This window comes from Panthera uncia (assembly GCF_023721935.1).
Source record: "Panthera uncia isolate 11264 chromosome B2 unlocalized genomic scaffold, Puncia_PCG_1.0 HiC_scaffold_24, whole genome shotgun sequence".
NCBI classification, from domain to species: Eukaryota; Metazoa; Chordata; class Mammalia; order Carnivora; family Felidae; genus Panthera; species Panthera uncia.
In genome coordinates this window covers 50,066,151-50,093,273 of record NW_026057580.1, presented here as the reverse complement: position 1 = coordinate 50,093,273, position 27,123 = coordinate 50,066,151, and the positions used below count along the sequence as shown (strand labels likewise).

The window sequence follows — 27,123 nt, the reverse complement described above, 5'->3', positions numbered from 1 at the left end:
GTAAATTTCATATATTAAAAAAATAAAAAAAAAATAAATAAATAAATAAATAAAAGAAGTTAGAATGAAAACTTAGTGTCAAAAAGTCAGGTTCCAAGTTAAAACTCTTCCTTCTTCTCTCTCTCTCTCTCTCTCTCTCTCTCTCTCTTTTTGGTAGGGCGGGGGGGGGTAAATCTTTTTTTAGCATTGATTTCCTTAATTATGAATTCCAATTCATCTGACTTGCTGTGCTTACTTTGCAGGAATGTTTTGGGGAACTAAATTAAATAATATATAAAATGTTTTTTAAAAAAAAAAAAATAAATAAAATAAAATGGTGTTAAAATTTTATTAGATTCCTCCCTCCATTATATGAGTAATAAAACCTTCTTAGGAAAATGTTATAAACTTCATTATGTATTTTCCTTTGCTCCTACAATTTTATCATTTTTTCCCCATGATTTTATTTTTGATGGTGATGTTGATACTGTTCTGTTGTTGTTGCAGCGTGTATGTTTTATTACATGTAGTTAGAATCAAAAACACCTCTGAAAATGAGGACAAATGTCTTACTTTTGTAACTCTTGTAAGGACTGTACATGAAAAACTTCATTACATGCAAATAAATTTTTGGCAACAGTTATCTTTCATTTCATTATGGTCCATATGTATCTACATGAAAGGCTTTTATTTATTTAAAAAAATTTTTTTTTCAATATATGAAATATATTGTCAAATTTGTTTCCATACAACACCCAGTGCTCATCCCAAAAGGTGCCCTCCTCAATACCCATCACCCACCCTCCCCTCCCTCCCACCCCCCATCAACCCTCAGTTTGTTCTCAGTTTTTAACAGTCTCTTATGCTTTGGCTCTCTCCCACTCTAACCTCTTTTTTTTTTTTTTTTTTCCTTCCCCTCCCCCATGGGTTTCTGTTAAGTTTCTCAGGATCCACACAAGAGTGAAAACATATGGTATCTGTCTTTCTCTGTATGCCTTATTTCACTTAGCATCACACTCTCCAGTTCCATCCACGTTGCTACAAAGGGCCGTATTTCGTTCTTTCTCATACATGAAAGGCTTTTATAGTTTATACTGTAAAAAGTTCAAATGAGTTTACATAACTTCTTGTGTTTTCTATTTTTTTATTGTCAAAATAGTTGTATTCCTCAAAATTTTAATTCTGTAATAATAATTGTCTTCCAGGTTCACAGAACTTTATGTAGAAGAATTGGAAAGTAAAGAAGATTTACAGATTCTTATTGTGGATTATCTGAAAGGACTGAGTGTGAATAAGATCACAGTGCAAGGAATTATCAAGTAGGTTCACTTTGGTTTCTCTTGATAAACTTTTCCCCTGAACAAACAATGTATGCCTCATGCATCTATATTTATTATTTCTTTTTTGCTAGAGAAGAATTATCATTAAGGTTTCTGTTTTAAAGTAGGGACCTTATGATCTCCTTTGGATTTTCCTAATGAAGCTACATTGACAAGCTTAAGAATCACCACGTATGAGAATATTTAAGTAATTAGATAATGCTCTCCTAATTACTTTTGTATTCATAGCTAAGAGTTTGCATCCATGGAAGATGTAAATGGCTTCTCTTTTGATCTGTCTTGATGAAATCTTAATTTTTGCAGTTTGCATACTACTTATGTGGGATATAGGGGGGAAAAGGTTGGTAAAATAAGGGATTCAGGTTTAGAATTAATTGAGGCTTAACTGAAAAACATATAGACTGGCCATGTGGCTTGGTGCTTTCTTGATTCTTTTTTGTTTTTCTGTTTTTGTTTTTTATGCCTTGTGGATAGGGCATAATCTTTTATATCAGATAACTGGATTCTCATACAGGCTGTGTCAGAAACGAATTCTTTCGTCCTGGGCATGTCACTTAGTTAATTTTGTCTGTTGTCTAGATAGAAATACACACTATGTAAGTTGGTTTGGTTTTGTTTTGTTTTTAATTTATAGGGAGGGAGGGAGAGAGGGCGAGTAGGGGAGGGGAGCGGAGGGAGAGAGAATCTTAAGCGGGCTCCATCCTCAGTGCCTAGACCAATGAGGGACTTGATCCCACGATGTTGGGGTCATGACCTGAGCTGAAATCAACTTGGATGCTCAAACAACTGAGCTGCCCAGGTGCCCCCTGTGTAAAGTTTTGAAATAGGATCATATTAATGTTTTACTTTGCATTTTGTGGTTTGTTCCTTATTTTTTATACAAATAATTACTGAGTTGCCCAGGTACTAGGGATACAGCTATAAATAAGAGACAGAATCCTGGTTCTCCTCACAGACCTTTTAATTCAAGAGGTGAAGGTAACCAATAAATAAGGAGATACATACTGTAATTTTAGGTTGTGTTAAGTGAATAAAAATAACACCACAAAATGGGGATTACAACATACAGGCTTAGAGCCCTATTTTAAATAGGTTAGTTAAGGAGGCATTTATGAAAATGCTTTGAAATGGTTTACCAATACCACGGTCTAAAATTGGAACACTTGGGGCGCCTGGGTGGCACAGTCGGTTAAGCGTCCGACTTCAGCCAGGTCACGATCTCGCGGTGCGTGAGTTGGAGCCCCGCGTCGGGCTCTGGGCTGATGGCTCGGAGCCTGGAGCCTGTTTCCGATTCTGTGTCTCCCTCTCTCTCTGCCCCTCCCCCGTTCATGCTCTGTCTCTCTCTGTCCCAAAAATAAATAAATAAAAAAAAAAAAACGTTGAAAAAAAAAATTAAAAAAAAAAAAAGACTTTGGACAGGAGTATAAATATGTGTGGTTAAAATTCAAAAGTGGAGATAAAACATGTTAGATAAAGCAGAGGCTCTTGTAAAATGCTGATAGTACGAGTAGTAAGTAGCCACTTTCTGCACAAAAAAGAATATATAGCTAAATTGCAAAGAGGCAAGCCAGATCCCATTTGGGCAAGCACTTGGATTTCATCTGTGACACACATTTGGTTACTCTTGATCTTGTGTAGCTGATCATCAGTTTCATGAAATTTTAAATTTCTTGCATTTCATGTTTCAGTCTGAAACTTCTTCCATCTTGTCATCTTCTGGACCCCTAAAGCCTATGGCAATGATAACAGTAACAGTCACCTTATATTCATGCTTTTTAAATTTTGTCATTATTGATTATGGCCACATCTATGACCTTTCAGAACACCATGAGTTTTCTCTGTGCTTATCCATCACTATTATCGCTTACATAAGAACTTTATTTCCCCATTGTATTAGAGCTAACTCTGAAACATTATGTTTGGACTCTATATATTCTTGGTAAAGGCCTCTCCTGTCTCTCTTTTTGTTAAGAATCCAATGTTTCTTACCTCTCCTCTTTTCATCCTAAAGGAAATTGATAGATCCTTTTTTTGAAAGAGTCTGTGAGTGTGTGAAAAATAGATTTAAAAGAGAATGTGAGAGGTTTTGGTGAATGCTCTAGCAAGTTGTATGCAAGCTTAACCATCTAATTCTGGGAAAATGGCTTTGGGCCTTATGTAGAAAAATTGGAATAACAGCAAAATAGTGAATGCTAATCAATTAATAAGTCACCTGAACTCTGTCCTTTTTGTAGCTTGTACACAGCTCTACGGAAAGACTCTGGGACAAAATTAGTGGATGGAACTGGCCATAGACCTCACTACAGCCTTCGGACTCTTTGCAGGGCCCTGCGATTTGCAGCCTCCAATCCGTGTAGCAACATCCAGCGCTCACTCTATGAGGTCTTTCTAAAGTCTGTGTTTTTTGTATGGGAGCTTGGCGGATGGGCTCACCATCAGAAGGGAGGGAGTGATTATGTGTCTGCCAGGTTTGCCTGTGTTTTCCATTTAGTCAGATAAGCCCAGAACATTTCATACCAGCACTACCCTGACCTTCTTCTACCATCCTGTCACATTTAAAAGTTGTTCAGCATGGGGCGCCTGGGTGGCTCAGTCGGTCGAGTGTCCGACTTCAGCTCAGGTCATGATCTCACGGTCTGTGAGTTTGAGCGCTACGTCGGGTTCTGTGCTGACAGCTCAGAACCCGGAGCCTGTTTCAGATTCTGTGTCTCCCTCCCTCTTTGCCTCTCCCCGGCTCGTGCTCGCTTGCGCACGCTCTCTCTCTCTCTCTCTCTCTCTCTCTCTCTCTCTGTCAAAAATAAACATTAAAAAAATAAATAAAAGTTGTTCAGCAGAGGGGGGTGGGGGGATTGCATGCCTGAGTGGCTCAGTCAGTTAAGTATTTAACTCTTGATTTTGGCTCTGCACTGGGTGTGAGGCCTGCTTAGTATTCTCTCTCCCTTTTCCTCTGCCCCTTCCATTCTCATTCTCTTTCTCTCTCTCTCTCTCTCTTTCCCCCCACTCTCTCCCTCTCTCCCTTCCCCCCCTCTCTCCCCCTCCTTCCCTCCCTCCCTCAAGGAAAAAAAAAAATAGTTCTGGGAACCAGTGCCATCTAAGAAGGTTGAATTTTGTTCCCGAAATATGTTGGCCTGTTACTGCAGAAGGGTAATTAGTTTTATGCATATTTGTTTGTTCTTTTTTTTCCCTAGGGCTTTTGTTTGGGTTTCTTAACACAGCTTGATAGGGCATCACATCCAGTAGTTCAGAAGCTCATTTGTCAACACCTTATCTCTGGCAGTGTAAAAAGTCTGCTGAAGCAGGTATGTTTTTTGATGTTTTTGACTTGTTTAATGTAAATGAATGGCTGAATTATCAACTTTTCAGCTTTTTTTTTTGCAGAAGTAGTCTGTTGCAAAAGATTTAAATATTAGAGGGTGTCTTAGATGGTGCAAATTCCCAATAATCCTACTCCTACTCTTTAGAGATTTAAGCCTTATAGTCATTTCCACCTAAATTATGTATGTTTTTATTTTCTTATATATTCACATTCTGACTGTGTGTATAGATTTACCAAGGCAAATTCTTTCTTGTTTTTATTTTAATTTCTGTTTAACCTACAGTGTTCTATTAGTTTCAGGTGTACAATATAGTGATTCAAAAATTCTATACATTATTCGGTGTTCATCACAGTGAGTTTTCTTTTAATCCCTTCATCTGTTTTACCCATCCACACTCCCGCTTCCCCTCTGGTAATCATCAGTTTGTTCTCTATAGTTAAGAGTCTGTTTTTTGGTTTGTCTTTTTGTTGTTTTTTGTTTGTTTCTTCAGACTCATATGAGTGAAATCATATGGCATTTGTCTTTCTGACTTACTCCACTTAGAGTCAAATTCTAATACACATACCTAATATAAATGATTTTAAAAGGATCATCTTGGGGCACCTGGGTGGCTCAGTTGGTTAAGTGCCCAGCTGTTGATATCAGCTCAGGTTGTGATCTGAGTCATGAGATTGAGCCCTGCATAGAGCACCACACTGAGCATGGAGCCTGCTTAGGGTTCTTTCTCTGTCCTCTATCTGCCCCTCCCCCACTTATTCTTTCTTTCTCTGTTTCAAAATAAATAAATGAAATTTAAAAAAAAATTAAAAAGGACCATCTCATAAGACTGTTCTGTAGCTTCTTTTCTTAGCCTAACTGTATACTGGATATAGTTTTGTTTCTGTACCCGAGATCACTGTGACATGGTTTCTAAAGGTTACATAGTATTTTGTTGCTTGTACCATAATTTGTGTACACACTTCACATCTGATTGATGGTTGGGCTTCCCCCCCCATTAAACACAGTAACTGGGTCGCCTGTGTCACTCGGTTGAGTGCCCAACTCTTGATTTCGGCTCAGGTTATGATCTCAGGGTCATGGGATCGAGCCCTGTGCTGAGCATGGAGCCTGTTTGGGTTTCTCCCTCCCCCAACTCCTCCCTTTCACTAGCCCCTCCCCCATTTGTGCACATTCTCTCTCTCATGTTCTCTCTAAAATAAAAAATTTCTAAATTAAAATGCAACTATTTCAGTTTGACAAAGGAAATTATAGAATAACATAGGACTGAAAGATGCAGAGTAAGTTTACCAAATAAATGCTTTTTTATGTTGATTCATTCCTTTGTAGGAAGAAAGAGCCTTAGGGACTTAGGACTACTTTAGATTCAATATATTTTCCTCTTTAAAAATTATACAAATGGGGCGCCTGCATGGCTCAGTTAAGCGTCCAACTCTTGATTGCGGCTCAGGTCATGATCTCACGGTTTGGTTCATGAGATCAAGCCCTATGTTGGGGCTTGGAAGTTTTCTTTTCTCTCTCTTTGTCTCTTCCCCCATTCACATGCACATACATTCTTTTTTTTTTTTTTACTTTTTTTTTAACGTTTATTTATTTTTGAGACAGAGAGAGACAGAGCATGAACGGGGGAGAGTCAGAGAGAGGGAGACACAGAATCCGAAACAGGCTCCAGGCTCTGAGCTGTCAGCACAGAGCGCGACGCGGGGCTCGAACTCATGGACCGCGAGATCATGACCCGAGCTGAAGTCGGCTGCCCAACCAACTGAGCCAGCCAGGTGCCCCACATGCACATACATTCTGTCTCTCAACATAAATAAACTGTAAAAATTATACACGTAACACATGAATATTTACTTTTGGTAAAACATGAAAACATTGAAAAAAAGACTCAAGCTTGCTTTGATTATTATCTCAATGCCATTTTTTTTGTGTGTGTTCCTCATGGTTACACGTGATTGGAGGCTTAAATATTCTTTTTCCCCACTGCTCCTGAGCTCAGTAGAGGAGCCCTTAAAAGCAGTAACTGCAATGGTGCTTCAAGTTAGGGAACTAAATGTTTGAGGAGAGCACTTCTTTGTAGTTATAGATCTCACCATTTTTGATCTATGAAAATGAGAGTTTTGTAGAAATCAACTTCATATATTCAAAAGATTATGCTGTCATCCACGATATTATTCTTTTTTTTTTTAATTTTTTTAAAATATTTTTTATTTATTTTTTGAGACAAAGAGAGACAGAGCATGAGCAGGGGAGGGGCAGAGAGAGAGGGAGACACAGAATCCAAAGCAGGCTCCAGGCTCTGAGCTGTCAGCACAGAGCCAGATGTGGGGCTCGAACCCATGGACCGTGAGATCATGACCTAAGCTGAAGTCGGATGCTTAATTGACTGAGCCACCCAGGTGCCCCCACAATATTATTCTGAATAGATTAATTTCTCTAGATGGTGGCTTTTATTATTTGTTTGTTTGTTTGTTTAATGTCTTCCAGGAAGTCCAGGATGTAATAATGCAAAGGCCATTTCCCTCAATTCAATGTTGGTCCTGTTTTTAGGAACATGGTTTATATGAAGTACATGTTTTTGATCAAAGTACTTCATCAGAGTGGGAAATTTAATAGGTGAAAGAAAAGAACTGAATCATAAATTATTTGAGAACTTACTTGATTCAGTTTCTTCCCCATACACACCTACCACCCACCTGGATTTTAACACGAGTATGTGTCACGTGTAATTGTTTTGATCTCATTCCTCAGAGTAATTTATTTTCACATTTCACCTATGGCTTTAATGCTGAAAGCATTCAGAACAGGGCAGCATTCTTGGTGATAATTTCTTTTCCTACCTTACACTCCTTTCTGAAAGAAAGCCATAGTTGTCATTGGACTATGGGGTTATTTCTCTAACTTGTGTCTTTCAGCCTATTCCAGAACCAAAAGGAGGTCGTCTTATCCAAGTCGAAGGATACTGGATTTCGGTGGGAGACAGGGAACCTACAATAGATGAGACCTACATTCTTACGTCTTCTGTTAAGCTAAACCTGAGAGACATAGTCCGAGTGGTTTCTGCAGGGTATGTGGACCTTTTCTCTTGCTGCTCTGAAGCTTTACCAGAATGGGTGTTAATGACATTCTAGTCTTACTTCCATAATTTTCCAAGTGCTGTATTTGTTGTTCGCTGGCTATGTGTCACTTTTCTCCTGGCACAAAGCATTGTTCTAGTTATACCTTTGGTGGGAGCAACACCCACCAATTATTTTGGCCATCTTTAAAGTTGCTTTCCAGTATTGGGCTGATGAATACTTGTCTCCTCCCATTATTTAAGTGAGTAACAGCTAGTCCCATTTACTGTTTCTCATAAGTACCGCAAGAAAGGTTGAGATTGTTTTCCTCTGTATTTTTTAAGGAACCATTTTTATATAGAAATTTCTCAGAACTTAAGAAACATTCCATTAGTGATGCATAGGTATATAAACATATTCTTTTATGCTGATAAATTCTGTATTTTTTTTTAAAACTACTTGAATTAATTCTGGTTTCTTTCTTTCTTTTTTTTCTTAAATTGGTTTATTGTTTCATGTTTTGAAGAACCTATCCAGTGTTGATTCAGGGAGAGACATCAGTTGGTAAAACAAGCCTGATCCGGTGGCTGGCAGCAGCTACTGGTAACCATTGTGTGCGTATTAACAATCACGAACACACAGATATTCAGGAGTATATTGGTTGTTACACATCTGACTCTTCAGGGAAGCTTGTGTTTAAAGAAGGTAGGATTATTATTTCATTCCATGTGTGTGGATATTCATTCTTTGAAACCCATTTCCCCAGGTAATCTTTATCCTTTCCAATTGAGGTACATGACCTTTGCCATAACAGCTGGTTTTTCTTTTTTTCTGATTTCCCTGGTTAAAGAATGATGGTGAGGGGTCCAGCTTCCTTTGAGCCCCACTGATCTCATCAGTTGTACACAGGACTACTGCCAAGTTTTGTAGAGTGCAGTTGAACTGCTACTTCATTTCCTAGAGACTCAGAAGAACGGGGTGAATGTTGAACAGAGGGGAAGCTGAGAATAGATATGGGAATGTGGTAATTTAAATGAAATTGGACTGCGGGGGGCGGGGTGGAATAAGTTGAAAATGTGATATGTGTCAGCCTTAACTCCCCTTCTGTGTGAAATAAAAAGGATTACTTTGATTAAAAATTGTGCTTCCTTGATAACTCAGTGTCACAAGTTATCTTGAGGCGTGACTAACTGTAGGGAGTAATTTGTTTTGAAATTTAATGTTCTAGTATTGGTTGATTTGTATATTACATTTTTTTTAAAACCTTAGACTAACTTATGTACTAATTCTCAGTGTTTGTTTTTTAAGGTATTCTTATTGATGCTATGAGAAAGGGCTATTGGATTATTTTAGATGAATTAAATTTGGCCCCTACCGATGTGTTAGAGGCACTGAACAGATTACTGGATGATAACCGTGAATTGCTCATCACAGAAACACAAGAAGTTGTTAAAGCTCACCCTCGGTTCATGCTTTTTGCTACCCAAAATCCCCCAGGACTTTATGGAGGCAGAAAGGTGTGTAGCATTTGCCTTTTACTCCATTTGTTACCCCATTGAGTAGTAAATCTTCCTTGATAAGACTGAAATTTTTTTTTTTTGCTTCTTTTGAAGGGTTTTTCTTTTTCTGGTGAATAGCAGAGTCTCTGTTTTGGAAACTGTTTTTTTCTGATGTGTTTCCTAGGTGCTTTCTAGAGCCTTCAGGAATCGGTTTGTGGAGCTGCATTTTGATGAACTGCCTAGCTCTGAGCTGGAGACAATCTTGCATAAGCGCTGTAGTTTGCCACCCTCCTATTGTAGCAAGTTGGTTAAAGTCATGCTGGACCTTCAGGTATTTCACTATCACTTAGTTTCAAATGGAATGTATTGATTATATTTGATGATCAAAATTTAAAATTTGATAGCCTTCTCCCGTCTGTTAATTTTTTTTTTTTCTCACAGTACAGATAGTATCTTTAAAATGTGTTCTGTTAATTTCCAGTTTTGGGGGGCACCTGGGTGGCTCGGTCGGTTAAGCGTCCGACTTCGGCTCAGGTCATGATCTCACGGTCCGTGAGTTCGAGCCCCGTGTCGGGCTCTGTGCTGACAGCTCAGAGCCTGGAGCCCATTTCAGATTCTGTGTCTCGCTCTCTCTCTGCCCCTCCCCTGTTCATGCTCTGTCTCTGTCTGAAAAATAAATAAATGTTAAAAAAATTTTTTTTTTTTAAAAATATCCACTTTTTGGTTTTATAAATGAATAATTTAATATCGTGTTAAAAATTTTCTCATAATTGTATGTGATAACAGTTCCCTACTTGTTGATAATGTTGGAACATTTTGTTTAGGTTGGGTTTTGGCATTGACAAACTATAGTTTTTATTTTTTAAATGGAGCTAGTCCTTGAATGGACGTAACTAAACATACCTTTTTCATGTCTCGGCCTTGTCAACTATGCAAAGCTACACTTTTTGTTTTTTGTATCCCATTTTAAGGTGTTAGAAGTGTTATCAGAATTAATACACATTTACCTTCTAGAAAGCTAATAATAATTAGCAGTTATACTCCTCTATGTTCCCAAATTATGGGAGTAATGTTTGCCACCATTTGTATTCATAACTTTTTCTGTATGATATAGGAGATGGAATTCCTTTTTTTTTTTTTTTTTTTTTTTTGGTGTTGTGATTTGAAATTCCATTGTTAATATTCTTATGTATGAGTTTGAATATTTATCTTCAAAGGATTACTTTCCATTTACTTTAAAAAAATTTCTTTTAATGTTTGTTTTTGAGAGAGAGACACAGTATGAGCAGGGGAAAGGCAGAGAGAGAGAGGGAGACACAGAATCTGAAGCAGGCTCCAGGCTCTGAGCTGTCAGCACAGAGACCGACGTGGGGCTCAAACCCACAAGACATGAGATCATGACCTGAGCTGAAGTTGGATGCTTAACCGACTGAGCCACCCAGCCGCGCTGGGATGAACCATTTTCATGGGAGCTTATGTTTGCTAAAAAATTTTATATAGGTTGTACAGTGTGCTTGCCATCACCCTTTTTCATTTGTTTTGATATTGTAATAGTCCTATCGCAGAAGTTCTTCAGTGTTTGCTGGAAAACAGGGCTTCATCACCCTTCGTGATCTGTTTCGATGGGCTGAAAGATACAGATTGGCTGAACAGACTGAGAAAGAGTATGACTGGCTACAGCATTTAGCCAATGATGGTATGTTTTCAATCAGATGTTCTCAAACTGTTTAGTTATGTTAGATATTTAACTTTCTTATTAAAATAAGTTTTTCCCAAATTGTGATCTATAGACATATTTTACTAGGTATTCCAGATTTAGTCTTTCTCCCTCAAGTGCAAAGTGCTTTTGAAAATGGTTCTTTTCTGTAGGCATCTGTGTTAATATGTTTGGATTTTTACAGTTTTCTCTTTGGTTTAAGTGCCTCCATGTAGGAGTCAGATAGGGGCACAGTGCCCATAAGACTTTAGGCAAATGGCTGGTGGTGTCTCTGTTGACCATTTATCTGCGACTCGGTAACCATGGATAGTGGTGCTTCTGTCTTATACAGAAAGCTGACAGGTTTGGTCAGGTAATATCAGAGTTTTGAGAGAAAGCAGTTATGTCATGAGACTCCTGATTGGTCATTTTGGTTTAATCCATGGGGAGAATTTATATGTTTCTCTATATCCTAGGAAAGAAAGCATTCAGGATCTTCTGATTTGAAAGGTACTAATGAGTCATTAATAGAATCCTTAATAAGGAGAGTACAACTAACCCTTGAGAGTTTTTTTTTTTTTTTCTTGTAAAGAGTAGATAGATGGAGGAACACATTTTTTAGAAAACTTTAAAGGGAAAACTTTTTAGTCAAGGTATAGCGTACAGTAAAATGAATGCAGTGCTCTATTTTTTCATGTACAAGGAAGATATATTTTTTTTACATATGTATGTGTCCACGTGAATCATCATCTAGACCAAGGTTTAGAATATTTTTCAGTGCCTCAAAAGATTCCTTCATGGCTCTTGCCAGTCTTAACCTTCCTTGGAGGTAACCACTGCTTTGACATCTATCACCACTGCTTTGATTTTGCCTGTGCTTGAGCTTCAACTAGTGTCATGCAGTATGTACTCCTTAGGCTTGGCTTTTCACTCAGTCTAATGTGAGGTTCAGTCACGCTGCTCTGTGTATCAGGACTTCATTTTTTTTTCTTATTATTGTAACCCGTTGTACAGAGATACCGTAATATATTTATTCATTCTCTTGTTGATGGACGTTTGGGTTATTTCCCCTTTTTAGCTGTTATGAATTAAACTGCCCTGAACTTTCCTCTATATATCTTTTGGTGCACACATGTTTATTTGTGTTTGGGTCTACCTGGAAGTCCTGTTGCTGGGACACAAGGCATCCAAATTTGGTTATTTGCAGTAGGTTTTCCCAATTGTCCAGAATAGTTCTTTAGATACCCTCTCCACCTGCAAGCTTATAAGAGTTCCTGTTGTTCCGTAATCTGAACATCCCTTGGTATTATAACTTGGCACTTGATGACTTCTTTCTTTGTTTCTTTGTTTCTTTCTTTTTTTTAGGTTTTATGCTGCTCGCAGGCCGAGTCAGGAAGCAGGAGGAAATTGATGTGATTCAAGAAGTTATTGAAAAACATTTCAAGAAAAAATTGTGTCCTCAATCCCTTTTCTCCAAAGAAAATGTCTTAAAATTACTGAGTGAGTAGGTCAAAATATCCAGAGAAAATGAATTGAGTTGTACTCTTACTAGAAGCTAAATATTTATTCTGCCTTTTATAGGTAAATTGTCCACTAGGGTATCCATGTTGGAATCTGAGTTCAGCCACATTGTGTGGACTGAGGGCATGCGGAGACTGGTGATGCTGGTAGGAAGGGCGCTGGAATTTGGTGAACCAGTGCTACTGGTTGGGGACACTGGGTAAGTTCCTCTGCTTCTGTGACTGTAACTCATTATGATGGATCAGTTCAGTTCCATGGGAGTACTTGAGTTATCTCTGAAGGGTTATCAGGAATACAATCTTTGTTTTTTCTTTTCCTTTTCTCCCTTCCTCTTTTTTTTAAAGGGCACGTAAGAGGTCTATTGTTTACTTTTCCTTCAGACTTTTGTGATGGAAAAAAAGGTTTCTTGCATTATTATCATTAGAGCAGTTTTTTTTCTTTGTAATTCTTCTGAATCGTGACATTCATTCTATAGACATATACAGAACAGCAGATGAGATACTATCACTTGAAAGTCTGTAAGGATTGGATTTCTCTCCCATCCATTGGTTGTTGTTATTAGAAGTAGGAAAGAATGAAATTCATGCAGTATTTGCTTTTCTAGATAAGGAACGTTGCAGGGTGTGGGTGTTTGGGGGAAGGGTACCCTTAGCCCAGGGTGCAGAGGTCCTGGGTTGGCCTGCAGTGTCTGCTCTAGTGAGGCCCTCACCAGGGCTCCCCTCTTTTGCTCACTGGGGTGTTTGTGGGTGTGTGTTTGGAATTTATGGTCCTTACTAATCTGGTGTGTATTTCTTAACAGGTGTGGGAAAACTACTGTCTGTCAGATGTTTGCAGGCTTGGCAAATCAGAAACTATACTCTGTTAACTGCCACTTACACATGGAGACATCGGATTTCCTGGGAGGGCTGCGACCAGTGAGACAGAAGCCAAAGGACAAGGTTTGTCCAGTAATAAATGATGTGTTTATTCATTTGAAGAACTGCAGTTGGTTCTGTGCATGAATCAGCTGTGGAATTTGTTTATGGTGAGATTTTTGATTTGAGGTTTGATACGTATCTTTAGATTTTCACTTGTCTACAAGAGGCCTTCATGAGCATCCTGTTGTACAGGCTTTCTTCCTTCTGTTTAGACCCTTAATTTCTGCAGAATCTTGTGGAGCCATCTGCTCTTTAATTTCACACCCCTCTTTTCCAAATTGTAGGAAGAAATTGATACATCAAGGCTTTTTGAGTGGCATGATGGTCCTCTAGTTCTGGCCATGAAGGAGGATGGCTTTTTTCTCTTGGATGAAATCTCACTGGCTGACGACTCTGTTCTGGAAAGACTCAATAGGTATATGTGTAAGAGATTTACCCTGTGCTTGATGTTTGTGATGGTCTGGTTATTTATTTATTTTTTTAAACTAATTTAAAGATTAAAAAATTCCCATCTAGTTAACACAGTGTTATATTAGTTTCAGGTAGGTGTATAATGTAGTGATTCAGTAATCTATATGTTACACAGTGCTCATCGTGATACGTATACTCTTAATCTCCTTCAACTATTTCACCCATCCCCCCAACTACCTCTCCTCTGGTAACCATCAGTTTTTTTCTCTATAGTTAAGAGTCTGTTTCTTGGTTTGTCTCTTTTTTTCTTTGTTTCTTTTCTTAAATTCTACTTAGGAGTGAAATCATTATATTTGTCTTTCTTTGACTTACTTAATTTAGCATTGTACCCTCTGGTTCTATCCATATTGTTGCAAATGGCAGGATTACATTCCTTTTTATGGCTGAATAATATTCCATTCTATATGTATATATACCATGTTTTCTCTAATCATTCATCTATCGGTGGACATTTGGACTGCTTGTCAATTTGGCTGTTGTAAATGATGCTAAAGTAAATAATAGAGGTGCATATATCTTTTTGAATTAGTGTTTCCATTTTCTTTGGGTAAATATCCAGTAGTGGAATTACTAGATCATATGGTACTTCTATTTTTAATTTTTTGAGGTACCTCCATACTGTTTTACTGGTCTGGTTTTTATAGATATTAATTCTTGTGCACAGTAATATTCTCCATAGGTGCATAGTAAATATTTGAAAATAATAATGAATTACTGTTTTTGTGTTTTGTTTTGACTTTAGCACTCAGGGTCCTTTAAGGGGCCTAGTTTTTCTGTTTTGCTGTCAGTAATCAGAAAGATGGCACTGTGGTGTGTCGGGGCTAAAACAAATGAGCCCAAGTTACAACTTTTTTTTTTTAATTTTTTTTTTTTTTTTTTTTTTTGGTGTTTATTTTTCAGACAGAGAGACAGAGTATGAGCAGGGGAGGGGCAGAGAGAGAGAGGGAGACACAGAATCTGAAGTGGGCTCCAGGTTCCGAGCTGTCAGCACAGAGCCCAACATGGGGCTGGAGCTCATGAACCATGAGATCATGACCTGAGCTGAAGTCAGATGCTTGACCAACTGAGCCACCCAGGTGCCCCTACAACTTTTTTAAGGCAAATTTTATGTGACCATTATCTAAATTCTTTGAAAGAACTAGAATCAGAATTCTAAATGTTATGGCTGCAAGGCCTCAAAATCTCAGACCAGTATGAATTTTGATGTATATCTATTTTTCTTTTTTGAAGTTTAATTTGCACACCATAAAATGTATCCATGTTAAATGTATAATTCAATAGGTTAGTAAATTTACTGAGTTTTGAGACCCCACAACCCAGTTTTATATTTCTGCCATCACAGAAGGATGCATCTATTTAGCCCCTTTACAGTATACTTCTGATGCCATCTCCTGCTCCAGGCAACTTTCTGCAAAATTTACTTTCTGCAAAAAAAGAGAAAAGATTTGTCTTTTCAGCACATTCATATAAATTGATTCTTCTCTCACTTTGCATCGTTTTGAGGTTCATCCATGTTGTAACCTATGTTAGTAGTTTGTTCCTTTTTATTCCTAAGAGTATTCCAGTGTATAGTTATACCGTATTTTTATCTACTCAGCACTTGATGGTATTTGTGTTGTTTCTACTTTTATGAATAATGCCGCCATGAATATTTGCATGGAGTATTTTTTTAATGCATTTTTGTGCATTTTTAAAACAAATGGATAAAAGGAATTTTTTTTTCTTTCGATCAGAAATATTGTTCCATTACACAGGAATTGGGATAATGAGTCATGTAAAAATTTGTGGTAGGAAATTATTAAAGTAAAAGCTCAGCAGAAGAGATAACTTTTTTCCTTTTTAAAAGAATGTTGAAGACCACAAAATGAGTACATGAGCCTTTTCTAATCTTAATTCTCCGATTTTTCTTTTAGTGTCCTTGAAGTGGAAAAGTCCTTGGTATTAGCTGAAAAAGGCAGTGTAGAAGACAAGGATAATGAGGTAGAGCTGTTGACTGCTGGGAAGAAATTCCGTATCTTAGCAACCATGAACCCTGGGGGCGACTTTGGAAAAAAAGAGGTAAAATTGTGTTCCTGAAGCATAATTTTTTTCCAGGTTTTGACCTCAGTTCACTGGTAGCTGTAAATATAATATGTAAAAATGCATTTGGAATTTTATATTGGGTAATAATTTAATGCCTAGAAAGATAGTTTAGAATTATTACAAAATTGAAGTCTGACAAAAACATTTCCTTATTTTTACATCTCATGGTGTGTATGTGTCTGAAATTTCATTGTGTCAGTCGCTTTGCCCAACTCAACTCTTTACATGTCACCATAACAAATTCTCACAAGAACTTTGCATGAAAGTTATTTTCCTACTTTCATGGATGAGAAAAGATGAAACTGAAATTTAATCTATTTTTTTAAAGTTTATTTTGAGAGAGAGAGCTCACACATGCACAAGAGAGGGCACCAGCAGGAGAGAGGCAGAGAGAGAGAATCCCAAGAAGGCTCCACTCAACACAGAGCCCAACACTGGGCTTAATCTCATGACAGTGAGATCCCGACTTAGCTGATATCTAGAGTCAGACGCTCAACTGACTGAGCTGCCCATTGCTCTGAAACTGAAATTTAATCTTTTTAATTTAATCTTAAACTCTGCTTCTGGAGTCTCCTTTCTTAAACACGAGTGTGGCTTTGAGTGATTTTAGAGTGACAAAAATGTTGCAGCCAGGAACCTCTTCTGGTTTTGCAGGTGGAGCCTATCTGTTCTCTCCAAGGATTTGTGGGTTATGCTTAGACTATTGGTAAAGGAAAGGGTGGAAAGCAGTTCCTTCTGTTCATGGGGGTAGTGTTAGGATTCAGCCAGGATCCCATACCCTGAACACCATAGCTTTCAGGTTCATGAAGCCTCTCAGTAGAGAAGTCTTCCTCTGTGTCGATCCTGGTCTGTTAGAGTTAGGAAAATGGTAATGTGGTGATAGGTCAGGGATGATGAGAACGGAGGTTGATTGTGAATGAAAGTAATTAAAAATCTTGGTAATTTGGCGGATACCCCTGAAATGTGAACATGATGTTTTGGGCTTGATTTTCCTCTGTAGTGTAACAAGAAAGATTATTGCTGTGCCTCTTGAAATGTTCTTAAGAGACGTAATAAAGTATATCACAGCTTCAAACATAATGTGAAAACTGGTTCCTGGGTGGGCTGGGTGGCTCAGTCGGCTAAGCGTCCGTCTTTGGCTCAGGTCATGATCTCACAGTTCGTGAGTTCGAGCTCTTTGTTGGGCTCTGTGCTGACAGCTCAGAGCCTGGAACCCGCTTTGGATTCTGTCTCCCTCCCCCTGCCAAGTGCACTCTGTCTCTTTCTCAAAATTAAATAAACATTAAAAAAACCAAAACAAAATGGTTCCTTGGCAAATGGAAATCTCGTGGAAAGATCTGATTTTGACATTGTGTGTGTTAGCTTAGGTTAAGATAGTTTAAGTTTTTCTTAGAAAAAGATTGCCAACTTTTACCTAAGGGAAAGCTCTTTTTTGTTTTTGCACACCTAGCAAGCAGAGTGAGGTAGAATGCTGAAGACCAGAAGCACTGCTTGTCTAGGATGGCAACAGGAAACACTCACACATTCACTGGGTCTTGGTTGAGCTGCTCCTGGGTATAGGCATTGCTCCTGGTCCTGTTGCAGTAGGCCAGATAGATGGATGGAGCTTATCAAGTTATAGGCAAGCAATGATAAACTAATAGTTATGTGCATATATGGCATTGTAAATGCTTATTAATAGGGGAAGGGTAAGAGGAATCCATTTTGAGAGCAAAGGCCATAAGACTGGAAGAACTAACAATTCTTTGTTATGCAAGAGGTAAAATATGTACCTCCTTACTAATTTGGCTGCTCCTCTTTGAGCCACTTAGAAGATGTTTTCTCTGACTTCAGACAGCTCTCCCCTTATCGCACAATAGCATTTATTTTCTCTAAAACACTGGTTTTGTAACTGAAGGTAAAGGAATGGCCTTTGCTTAGGGGAAAGTATTCAGGTTTGGGAATCACCCACTGGGGCTAGAATTCAACTTACACCATTTACTCTATAAAACCTTGAAGTTCTGTATGTCTATAAAGAAAGTGATGGGAATGTGGTGTTGGGGGGTGTGGTAGAGATTAATGAGATGACATATGGAAGGAGCCAGGACAAAGTAGACGTTTAATAAATTGTACCTTCTAGTAGAGATAATAAGAGGAACATTTGGTATTTGTTAGACTCACAGCTAACATTTCTTTAAAGGATTTGTTCTCTAACTTTCCTCATAAGTATCCATTCATATTGAAATTTTTGTTTCTTGTAGTTGTCTCCTGCCTTAAGAAACAGGTTTACAGAAATATGGTGCCCACAAAGCACAGGTCGTGAAGATTTAATTCAGATTATCAGCCATAACCTTCGTCCAGGATTGTCTCTGGGCAAAGTAGATCATAAAGGTGAGTTTTTTCAGTTGGTACAGGTTGTAATGGTGGTTATGAGGTGGAGGGGATTGTATGTTGGGAATGAGAGGTGTTGTATAGGACATTAGCAGTGTATATATGTTGGCATGTTAAAAGGAGAAGAGTAGATAGAGAAATGGGAACAAATAGATGTAAGAAAATAGGCTATTTGGGGGCGCCTGGATGGTCTCGGTTGGGCGAGCAACTTCGGCTCGGGTCATGATCTTGCAGTTTGTGAGTTCAAGCCCCGTGTTGGGCTGTGTGCTGACAGCTCAGAGCCTGGAGCCTGCTTCGGCTTCTGTGTCTCCCTCTCTCTCTGCCCCTCCCCTGCTCACACTCTGTGTCTCTCTGTCTCTCAATAATAAATAAACGTTAAAAAAAAATAAAAAAAAACCAGGATATTTGTTATCTTCCACTTAAGTGTCCCTTCTTCATATTGCCTCCTTTACCAAGGTTTTTACATTCTAGCTTTTTTGTTTTACCTATTGGCTCTCTTTATTTAAAGTATATTTGTTCTCCAGAGATGAGGAAGATTTGGTTTAAATTTTAGTCATTACCACCTTCAGAAAATGTTTATAGACATTTTTATGAAAAAATTTTTTTATGTTTATTTATTTTGAATGAGAGAGCACAAGTAGGAGAGGGGCAGAGAGAGAGGGAGAGAAAGAATCCTAAGCAGGCTCTGTGCTGTCAGCAAGGAGCCTGATGTGGGGCTCGATCCCATGAACTGTGAGATCATGACATGAGCTGAAATTAAGGGTCAGATGCTTAACCAACTGAGCCACCCAGGTGCCCCAAAAATGCTTATATACTTTTAAACTGCATTTCTTTATCATCAACTAATTTATTATTAACTTTATTTAAAAATTTCATTATAAAAATTTTCAAACATAAGAAAATAAAATAATATTAAAAAACTTCTGTATACCTAAAACCTAGATTTAGCAATTTTTAAGATATCTGGTAAGGGTCAAAACGTTTATTATAAAGTTCTTTAGCCTAAATTGCTTCGATGTATATATGCATATATTTTTTTAAATGCTTATTTATTTGTTTTGAGAGAGAGGGAGGGAGGGAGAAAGGGTGCGTGTGCTGTGGGAGGGACAGAGAGGGAGAGAGAGAATTCCAAGCAGGTTCCTCAGTGTCATCATAGAGCCTGACCCAGGGCTCAAAGTCATGAACCATGAAATCATTACCTGAGCTGAAATCAAGAGTAGGGTGTTTAACCGATGGAGCCACCCAGGTGCCTCTACATGCATGTTTTTTTATTGAGGTATAATCAACACGTAACATCATATCAGTTTTAGGTATACCACATGATTTGATATTTGTACCTATTGTGAAACGATTATAATATGTCCACTTAACATTTATCATGAGATGTGTGTTTGTGTGTTTGTGTATTGAATGGCTAAATTTAGAATCCAGTTCTGGGGCGCCTGGGTGGCTCAGTTGGTTAAGTGTCAACTTTGGCTCAGGTCATGATCTCGCAGTTTGTGAGTTCAAGCCCCGAATCGGGCTCTGTGCTGACAGCCTGGAGCCTGGAGCCTGCTTTGGATTCTGTGTCTCCCCCTCTCTCTGCCCCTGCCCCTGCCCCACTCACACTCTGTCTCTCTCTCTCAAGAAATAAACAAACATTAAAAAAAAAAAAAAAAGAATCCAGTCTGATTTCAAGCCATAATACATAGTTTTTTGGATCTCGTCATTTCTATTCTCTTCTCTTTCTTCTCTTCCTTTTATCTGTTTCTGAAAGAATGTAAAAGGATATTTGCTTCTTTGAGTTCCAGACTCACCTGGAGGGCTTGTAGAAATAAAGCTTCCTGCGCCTCACACCTAGAGTGTCTGTTTCAGTTGGTCTGGGGTAGGACATGAGAATTTGCCTTTCTATAAGTTCTCAGTTGATGCTAATAACGTTTGTCCAAGGCCCACACTCAGAACTCCTGACTTACCTTGGTTGTGTGCTGTTTGCAATGGTGCATTTATTATGAGAATTTCGGTTAAAGAAGAAAACAAATTACTACACAAGCATGGTTTATCTTTTGGCTCTGTGTTGGGGCTGGATCCCCCTAGGATGTAACCTCTTTATCTTCTATGGGCTGCTTACTTTTATGAGTTATTTTGATTATGATAAGAATGGCAGAGAATGCAACTGCCATTACACTGCCATGTTTGCTCCATCACTAGTGGGCTTCATGCTTAACTGAGCGAACAGTTTCTCCACACGCCATTTGGTACTGGGGTCTCTAGGACTTAACTCTGAACCTTGCTGCTTGATCTTAAGGTGCTTGTTTGCTATAAGCTCTGTAGGCTACAGGGCAGCAACTTTTTTGGGGAAGCATTAGGGTTCCTGAGAGAGCAAGGGAGAGTAAGGGAGAAGTGGCTTGATTTTTATCATCTGGAAATGAATCAGGTTGGCACAGTGTAAAAACATTATTAAAAACTATGCAGGGGCACCTGGATGGCTCAGTCAGTTAAGTGTCTAATTCTTGGTTTCAATTCAGGTCATGATTTCACGGTTTGTGAGTTCCAGCCCCAAGTTGGGCTCTGTGCTGATAGTGTGGAGCCTGCTTTGGATTCTCTCTCTGTCTCTTTCTGCCCCTCCCCTGCTCCTTCTCTCTCTCTCTCCCTCTCTCTCTCAAAATAAGTAAACTTTTAAAAAAGGATTTAACAGGGGCGCCTGGGTGGCTCAGTCAGTTAAGCGTCCGACTTCAGCTTAGGTCATGATCTCACGGTCTGTGAGTTCGAGCCCCGCGTCGGGCTCTGTGCTGACAGCTCAGAGCCTGGAGCCTGTTTCAGATTCTGTGTCTCCCTCTCTCTCTGCCCCTCCCCTGTTCATGCTCTGTCTCTCTCTGTCTCAAAAATAAATAAACGCTAAAAAAATAAATAAATAAATAAAGGATTTAGCAAACTGTGCAGTATAGAGGCGCCTGGGTGACTCAGTGATTAAGCATCCAACTCTTGATTGATTTTGCCTCAGGTCATGATCTCACTGTTTGTGAGGTCGAGCCCTGCATCAGGCTCCATGCTGACAGTGCAGAGCCTACTTGGGATTCTTTCTCCCTTTTTCTCTGCCCCTCCCCTTCTCCATGCGCTCTCTCATTCTCTCTCTCAAAAATAAATAAATAAACTTTTTAAGAAAGGGCAAAAAACTGTGCAGGATAAAATGGGAAACTAGAGGGGTGCCTGGGTGGCTCAGTCTGTTAAGCGTTCACCTTCGGCTCAGGTCATGATCTCATGGTTTGTGGGTTTGAGCCCTGCATTGAGCTCTGCTGACAGCTCAGAGCCTGGAGCCTGTTTCAGATTCTCTGTCTCCCTGTCTCTCTGCTCCTCACTTGCTCATGCTCTGTCTTGTCTCTCAAAAATAATGTTAAAAAAATTTATAAAATGGGAAACTAAAGATTTTATTTCCAGGTTTTTGTTTTTTTTTCTTAAATGTTTATTTATTTTTGAGACAGAGACAGAGCATGAACAGGGGAGGGGCAGAGAGAAAGGGAGACACAGAATCTGAAACGGGCTCCAGGCTCTGAGCTGTCAGCACGGAGCCCGATGCGGGGCTCGAACTCTCGAACCGTGAGATCGTGACCTGAGCCGAAGTCGGATGCCCAACCGACTGAGCCACCCAGGCGCCCCTCCAGGTTTTCTTTATAAAGATACATAAGATTTAATGGATCTAATATTTCAACTAATTATGAATTCTGAATTGAATTCTGATTCTGCTGAGAATACTCAAGATATACTTACTGCATTATCTAAATAAAAATATAAATACCCCTGAGTTCTACTTACTTTCTGTAGGACTTTTGTTCACAAGTTATGGTAGTAATTTTATCTATACATCCACAGTATGAACTAAGCAGAAAAGATTCCATTAAGTCAGTGTTTTGTTTTGTTTTTTTAATGACCTCTGAAGGGCATGTGGGCTTTTCTCAGTCTCACACTCTTATGACAGTACATCTAAAGATACTGTGTTTTTGTTAAAATGACATTTTTTAGAATTATTTCCTTGAATTGTATTTCTAAAAGTGGAAATAAGGAAATTCATAGTTCTCATTGGTTATGGCCAGGTTGCTCTCCAGAAGGATGGTCCCATTCATAATTCTACCAGCAGCTTAGTAAATGTGCATGCTTGGGATAGTTCAACATGCGGTTTTCTTTTTTTTCTAAATATAATGAAATCCATTGTTTTATCCTTGTTACTTTAATGAGTAAGCTAAAATTTCATTTTCTTTATTAGTGATGAGCATTTTCTATGATACATTTTTTTTAAATGCCAATCATTTTATTTTTATTTTTATTTTATTTTAAAGTAATCTCTATGCCCAATGTGGGGCTCAAACTCATGACCCCGCATGAGCATGCGAGATCAAAAGTCGCATGCTCACCTGAGCCAACCTAGTCATTTTACACATTAGCATTTATTATTATATATTTTTCGCGTGGGTTTCTATATTTGGTTACCTTTTAATATTTGTTATAAAAAATCCCTATATGAACCCATCTACCTTAGCTGATGAACTTCTGTTCAATAGTGATGGTTTAATTCCCCTCTAACAATGGATCAGATTGTCAATTACGTCTTGTAAACATTTGTGTTTTTTTTCTGTAGTTAGTTTTTTTCTAAGTAATTCGCAGTGTAGCCTTGAAGCCTATTGCTGAATGGTCTACTTTATATTATAGCAGTGCTGATTCCTCCTCATCATATTTTCTTTTTTTAAAATACATTTTTGGTATTCCTACTTATTAGATAGATAAATGTTTACTGTTGGCTTCAGAAGTTCCATAAAGTGCCTTACTAAATTTAATTGGCTTGTTTTCAGGAATTTTTTTTTTTTTTTTTTTTTTTTTTTTTTTTTTGGACAGAGCCCTCATGAGAGGGAGAGAGAGAATCTTAAGCAGGCTTCTTGCCTAGCGCAGAGCCTGACATGGGGCTTGAACTCAGGAAATCGTGAGATCATGAGCTAAAATGAAGAGTAGGACGCTTAATCAACTGAGCCACCCGGGCACCACAAATTGTTTTTGCTTTAAATCTACATTACTTAAGAAGCATTTTATTTCCAAATATTTTACAATATGAAATTGTGATAATTAGAATAGTCCTTTAACTTAAATCATGGAACAAAATTTATGAATCCTCTAATTTGCTGAATTCTGAGGGATGCATCAATTTAATAAAAGAAAAAGCCTGAACTAAATGCCACTGAAAATGTGGCATCCCCATTCCAGTGAATCAGTTTAAAATACAATAAAATTTACGTATTTTCTAAAATCATTGTGTCTTAACTTAAAAATTGTATCTGAACAGGAACCAAATGAATACTTTCTTTGAGTAGTTTTCAGGGCTCCATCTTAGGCTGTAATTCTCAAGGTGATTTTTCTTTTTTGGTAGGTATGGTATGCTATTCATGAACCCCTTGGTAATGTAGTAAAGCTATGGACCCCCTCTCCTTAGAAAAAGCAGTAATGTACATTCACAAAAATTTGCATATAATCTCATGAAGCACAGACCTCTTTTAGGCCATTTCTGGGCCCTCCATTACAAACCCCTATTTTGTAGTGTTTTATTATAACCAGTTCCAAATTGCTTTTTACTTTCTTGTGTCTTAGGGGCTGACATAGCTAAGGTGATGCTGGATTTCATTGAATGGCTGACCCACCAGGAATTTGGCCGAAGGTGTGTGGTCAGTATCAGAGATATCCTGTCCTGGGTTAACTTCATGAACACAATGGGGGAGGAAGCTGCTTTGAAACGGCCAGAGACCATCTCCACTGTGACATCTTTTGTCCATGCTGCATGCCTGGTGTACATAGATGGAATAGGTTCAGGTATGTTGTCTGTTAGCTGGTGTGGGGACCAGGAGGTTAGGGTAGTGGGGAGTAAGAAATGGAATAAGCCCAAACCTCTGACCTCTGACCCAGAAACTTTGTAAAATCACTTAACTCTAGCATTTCCAAGACCCAGAATAGATTTTCTTTTCTTTCTACTCTTTTTGAAAGGTGGTTGATGTAAAAGATAGGCTGAAGCTTCACATTGATTATAGTCCAGGGTAACTGGTAAATGTGAAGTGATTATGAAGAAAAAGAAGACTGTTGGAAATGTCCTTGCTCCTAAAGGACTGAGGACTGGGTAATTCTTAACATGAATAGTCATTTATAGTGAATGGGCCTGAATCCTTTAGTTTTTTTTAAGTTTACTACAATATCTTAAATTTCACTAAGTTCTGTTTTTTCAACAGTGAAGATTAGAGATATAAACCAAAATGATCACTAGTACCACATTAATTACTCCTTCCTCCAGACGGACTTATCATGGAGTACATGGTGCTTTACTGAATAAGCTGCTGCTAATCTGTAAATTATTGGGATGGGAGGGGCAGACCTTTTGCCTTTGGACTGTTTACACTAGCAATCATATTTTGGGTATGCTTCAGTTAAGGTTTAATTTCCCCTGGAAACTGCCCAAAAGCTCCTGATGTGTACATATTTGGGAAGCTTGGTGTCATACTGTTGTTTGATGGTCTGATCTCTCTATTTTAGGGGTAACTTCCTCAGGGTTTGGTACAGCTCTCTTGGCTCGCAAAGAATGTCTGAAATTCCTAATCGAGAAACTTTCCAAAATAGTGAGACTTACAGAGTGTCAGAAAAATGAATTGAAGATTTATGACAGACTCAAGGCCAAAGAATTTACTGGAATAGATAACCTTTGGGGAATTCATCCATTTTTTATACCAAGGGGTAAGAATGATTTTAAATAAATAAAGGTTCTCTTCTTGTAGATCATGGGTACCTCACTTTTGTTGTGACTTTTAGTGTATCCTACTTCTGATTATTTTCAAACTAGTTATCTGAATTAGAATCTGACTTGGCATAACCAATCATAATTGCATGAATGATTAAAAATACATAACTGGCACGTAAAAATAGGGGAAAGTATAGTTTTTAATCTATGAATAAAATGTCTTATAAAATGCATTTATTTTTTATTTGGTGCTTAAAACAAGAGCTTTCCTATAGTGATAATTCAGCCCAGGGTGTATCATCGTGAGGATGACCCTCATCACTGTTTACAAAAACAGTTTTGTGAACTGTTGAGGACTTGAGTCACTCATCTTCCTCTCCCTGGCACCTGACATGAGCAATCCCAGGCATTCAGAAAATGTCTGTTGATGGAGTGAATGGATGAATGAATGAATAAGATTGTTGCTTGTCTAGCAGGGTCATCTGTTTCTTGTCCCTTCCTCCCTCCCTACATCAATAATTGTTGAGTGTCTGAAATGCATAGAGTGGCAGTTACTGGGGGTTCATTGGTGAACAAAATCAGCCCAGGTACCTGACCGAATGGAATATAGCCCTTTTCTCTCTCCCTCTTCAGTACTACTCTTCATCCCTGGTGGTGCATCAATGATTTAAGTTCCCTAAGTCACTGTCATAGTATTTAATTCTCTTATGTAGGAGCTATATGTTAGTGGCATGGGACTGAAGTGGTCCTTGCTTCTGCTTCCATAGCTGAGGTGTAATAATGTTTTCCTAGCCCTCCAAATTGGTATATGAAAAGTTTATTCCAGGAGACATAGTAGTACAGATGTTAAGCCCTATAAAACTGTTATTAGCCTGCATTATAGTTACATTATGGGTTAAAGATGCATCCTGAATTGTCTTGGTGACCTAAAAACATTGGATGAAATTGCCTATATGGAACCATGTGGCTGATACACCTAGCATACACTTGATTTTTAGGAAGATACCAATTTATAAAGGTAAATCATACAAGTACTTGAAGTAATTCCAGGTAGGTTGTGAAAGGAAAAGTGTGCTTGCAGTAAGACCTATGTATGTATGCATAGACCTAAGTTATGCATAGGTGTAAGAGCTGGAGAGATCTGAGTAGTAGGCACAGTTGAAGAACGTGTGCTGCTGGCTATTGCTTTAAAGCAGTTGATGAATCTAAAAGTGGCAAAGTGTTGAAATAGGGTTGAGCATTTTCACCACAGATGGTACTTCACTGACTGAAAGTCTGCTTGGTAGGTTCTTAAAATCTTGGCTTGACATGTATATATGATTTGCTGATGTTCATCTTCTATGTGGCTTTTCTTTTCTCTACTTAAGGACCTGTCCTTCACAGGAATAATATTGCTGACTATGCACTCAGTGCAGGCACCACTGCTATGAATGCCCAGAGGCTCTTAAGAGCTACAAAATTGAATAAACCCATTCTCCTGGAGGGCTCTCCTGGTGTGGGCAAGACAAGTTTGGTGACAGCATTAGCAAAGGCTTCAGGCAACATCCTTGTTCGAATCAACTTGTCAGAACAGACGGTAAGCTTAGTCATTCTACAGCTGATGAGGATGAGTGTAGGGAGTAATGTTTGTATCTGTTTATAGTTTCTTATTCAGAAATAGTTAGGACATTTTCAGTACCTCAGATATTTCATGGTGGTAAAGACCACACCAACATGACCTTCAAATTAAGTCTCCTTTTAGATTCGTTAATAGCTGATATCTGTAATCTTGTTCCCCTCTAGATGCTTTATTCTAATTCTTTTGAGAGATAGTTACCCAATTCAGTATATATTATAACCTTGTTTTTTGTCATTTCTAAAAGGGAAAAATTAGTAGAAATAAAATGGCCTTTAAACAGTCTTAGGAAATAATGGGACAAGAGGTGACAAATGAGACTCCCTAGACGTTGTTATTGGTCTTTGTTTTGTTTTTTGTCTTTAAAGCTCACTAATTAATTTCCAAGTATAGCCACAGTTGAGAACTGCTGATATAGAGCTCCAACTCCAATCGATTGATACTTGCAGTATTGTGACAAAAAGGTTTTTGAGGGCATGTCTGGGCTCCTGGTACAGAGTGGTAGGTTGATTAGTTCTGTTGTG

At 38.4% G+C, this 27,123-nt stretch overlaps 1 protein-coding gene across 1 annotated transcript in view; it reads left to right on the top strand.

Annotated features, from left to right (window-relative positions):
* Nucleotides 1–27,123, top strand: part of MDN1 (midasin AAA ATPase 1) — a 174,473-nt gene that overhangs the window by 58,019 nt on the left and 89,331 nt on the right. The window contains exons 20-36 of the mRNA XM_049652926.1: nt 1,185–1,298; nt 3,554–3,701; nt 4,508–4,618; nt 7,549–7,700; nt 8,216–8,394; nt 8,998–9,206; nt 9,373–9,519; nt 10,743–10,884; nt 12,250–12,384; nt 12,466–12,604; nt 13,205–13,343; nt 13,607–13,737; nt 15,707–15,851; nt 18,116–18,245; nt 23,853–24,071; nt 24,783–24,980; nt 26,352–26,560. Of these exons, the coding sequence (XP_049508883.1) occupies nt 1,185–1,298; nt 3,554–3,701; nt 4,508–4,618; nt 7,549–7,700; nt 8,216–8,394; nt 8,998–9,206; nt 9,373–9,519; nt 10,743–10,884; nt 12,250–12,384; nt 12,466–12,604; nt 13,205–13,343; nt 13,607–13,737; nt 15,707–15,851; nt 18,116–18,245; nt 23,853–24,071; nt 24,783–24,980; nt 26,352–26,560 (2,647 nt within the window). The remainder of the gene's footprint in view (nt 1–1,184; nt 1,299–3,553; nt 3,702–4,507; nt 4,619–7,548; nt 7,701–8,215; nt 8,395–8,997; nt 9,207–9,372; nt 9,520–10,742; nt 10,885–12,249; nt 12,385–12,465; nt 12,605–13,204; nt 13,344–13,606; nt 13,738–15,706; nt 15,852–18,115; nt 18,246–23,852; nt 24,072–24,782; nt 24,981–26,351; nt 26,561–27,123) is intronic.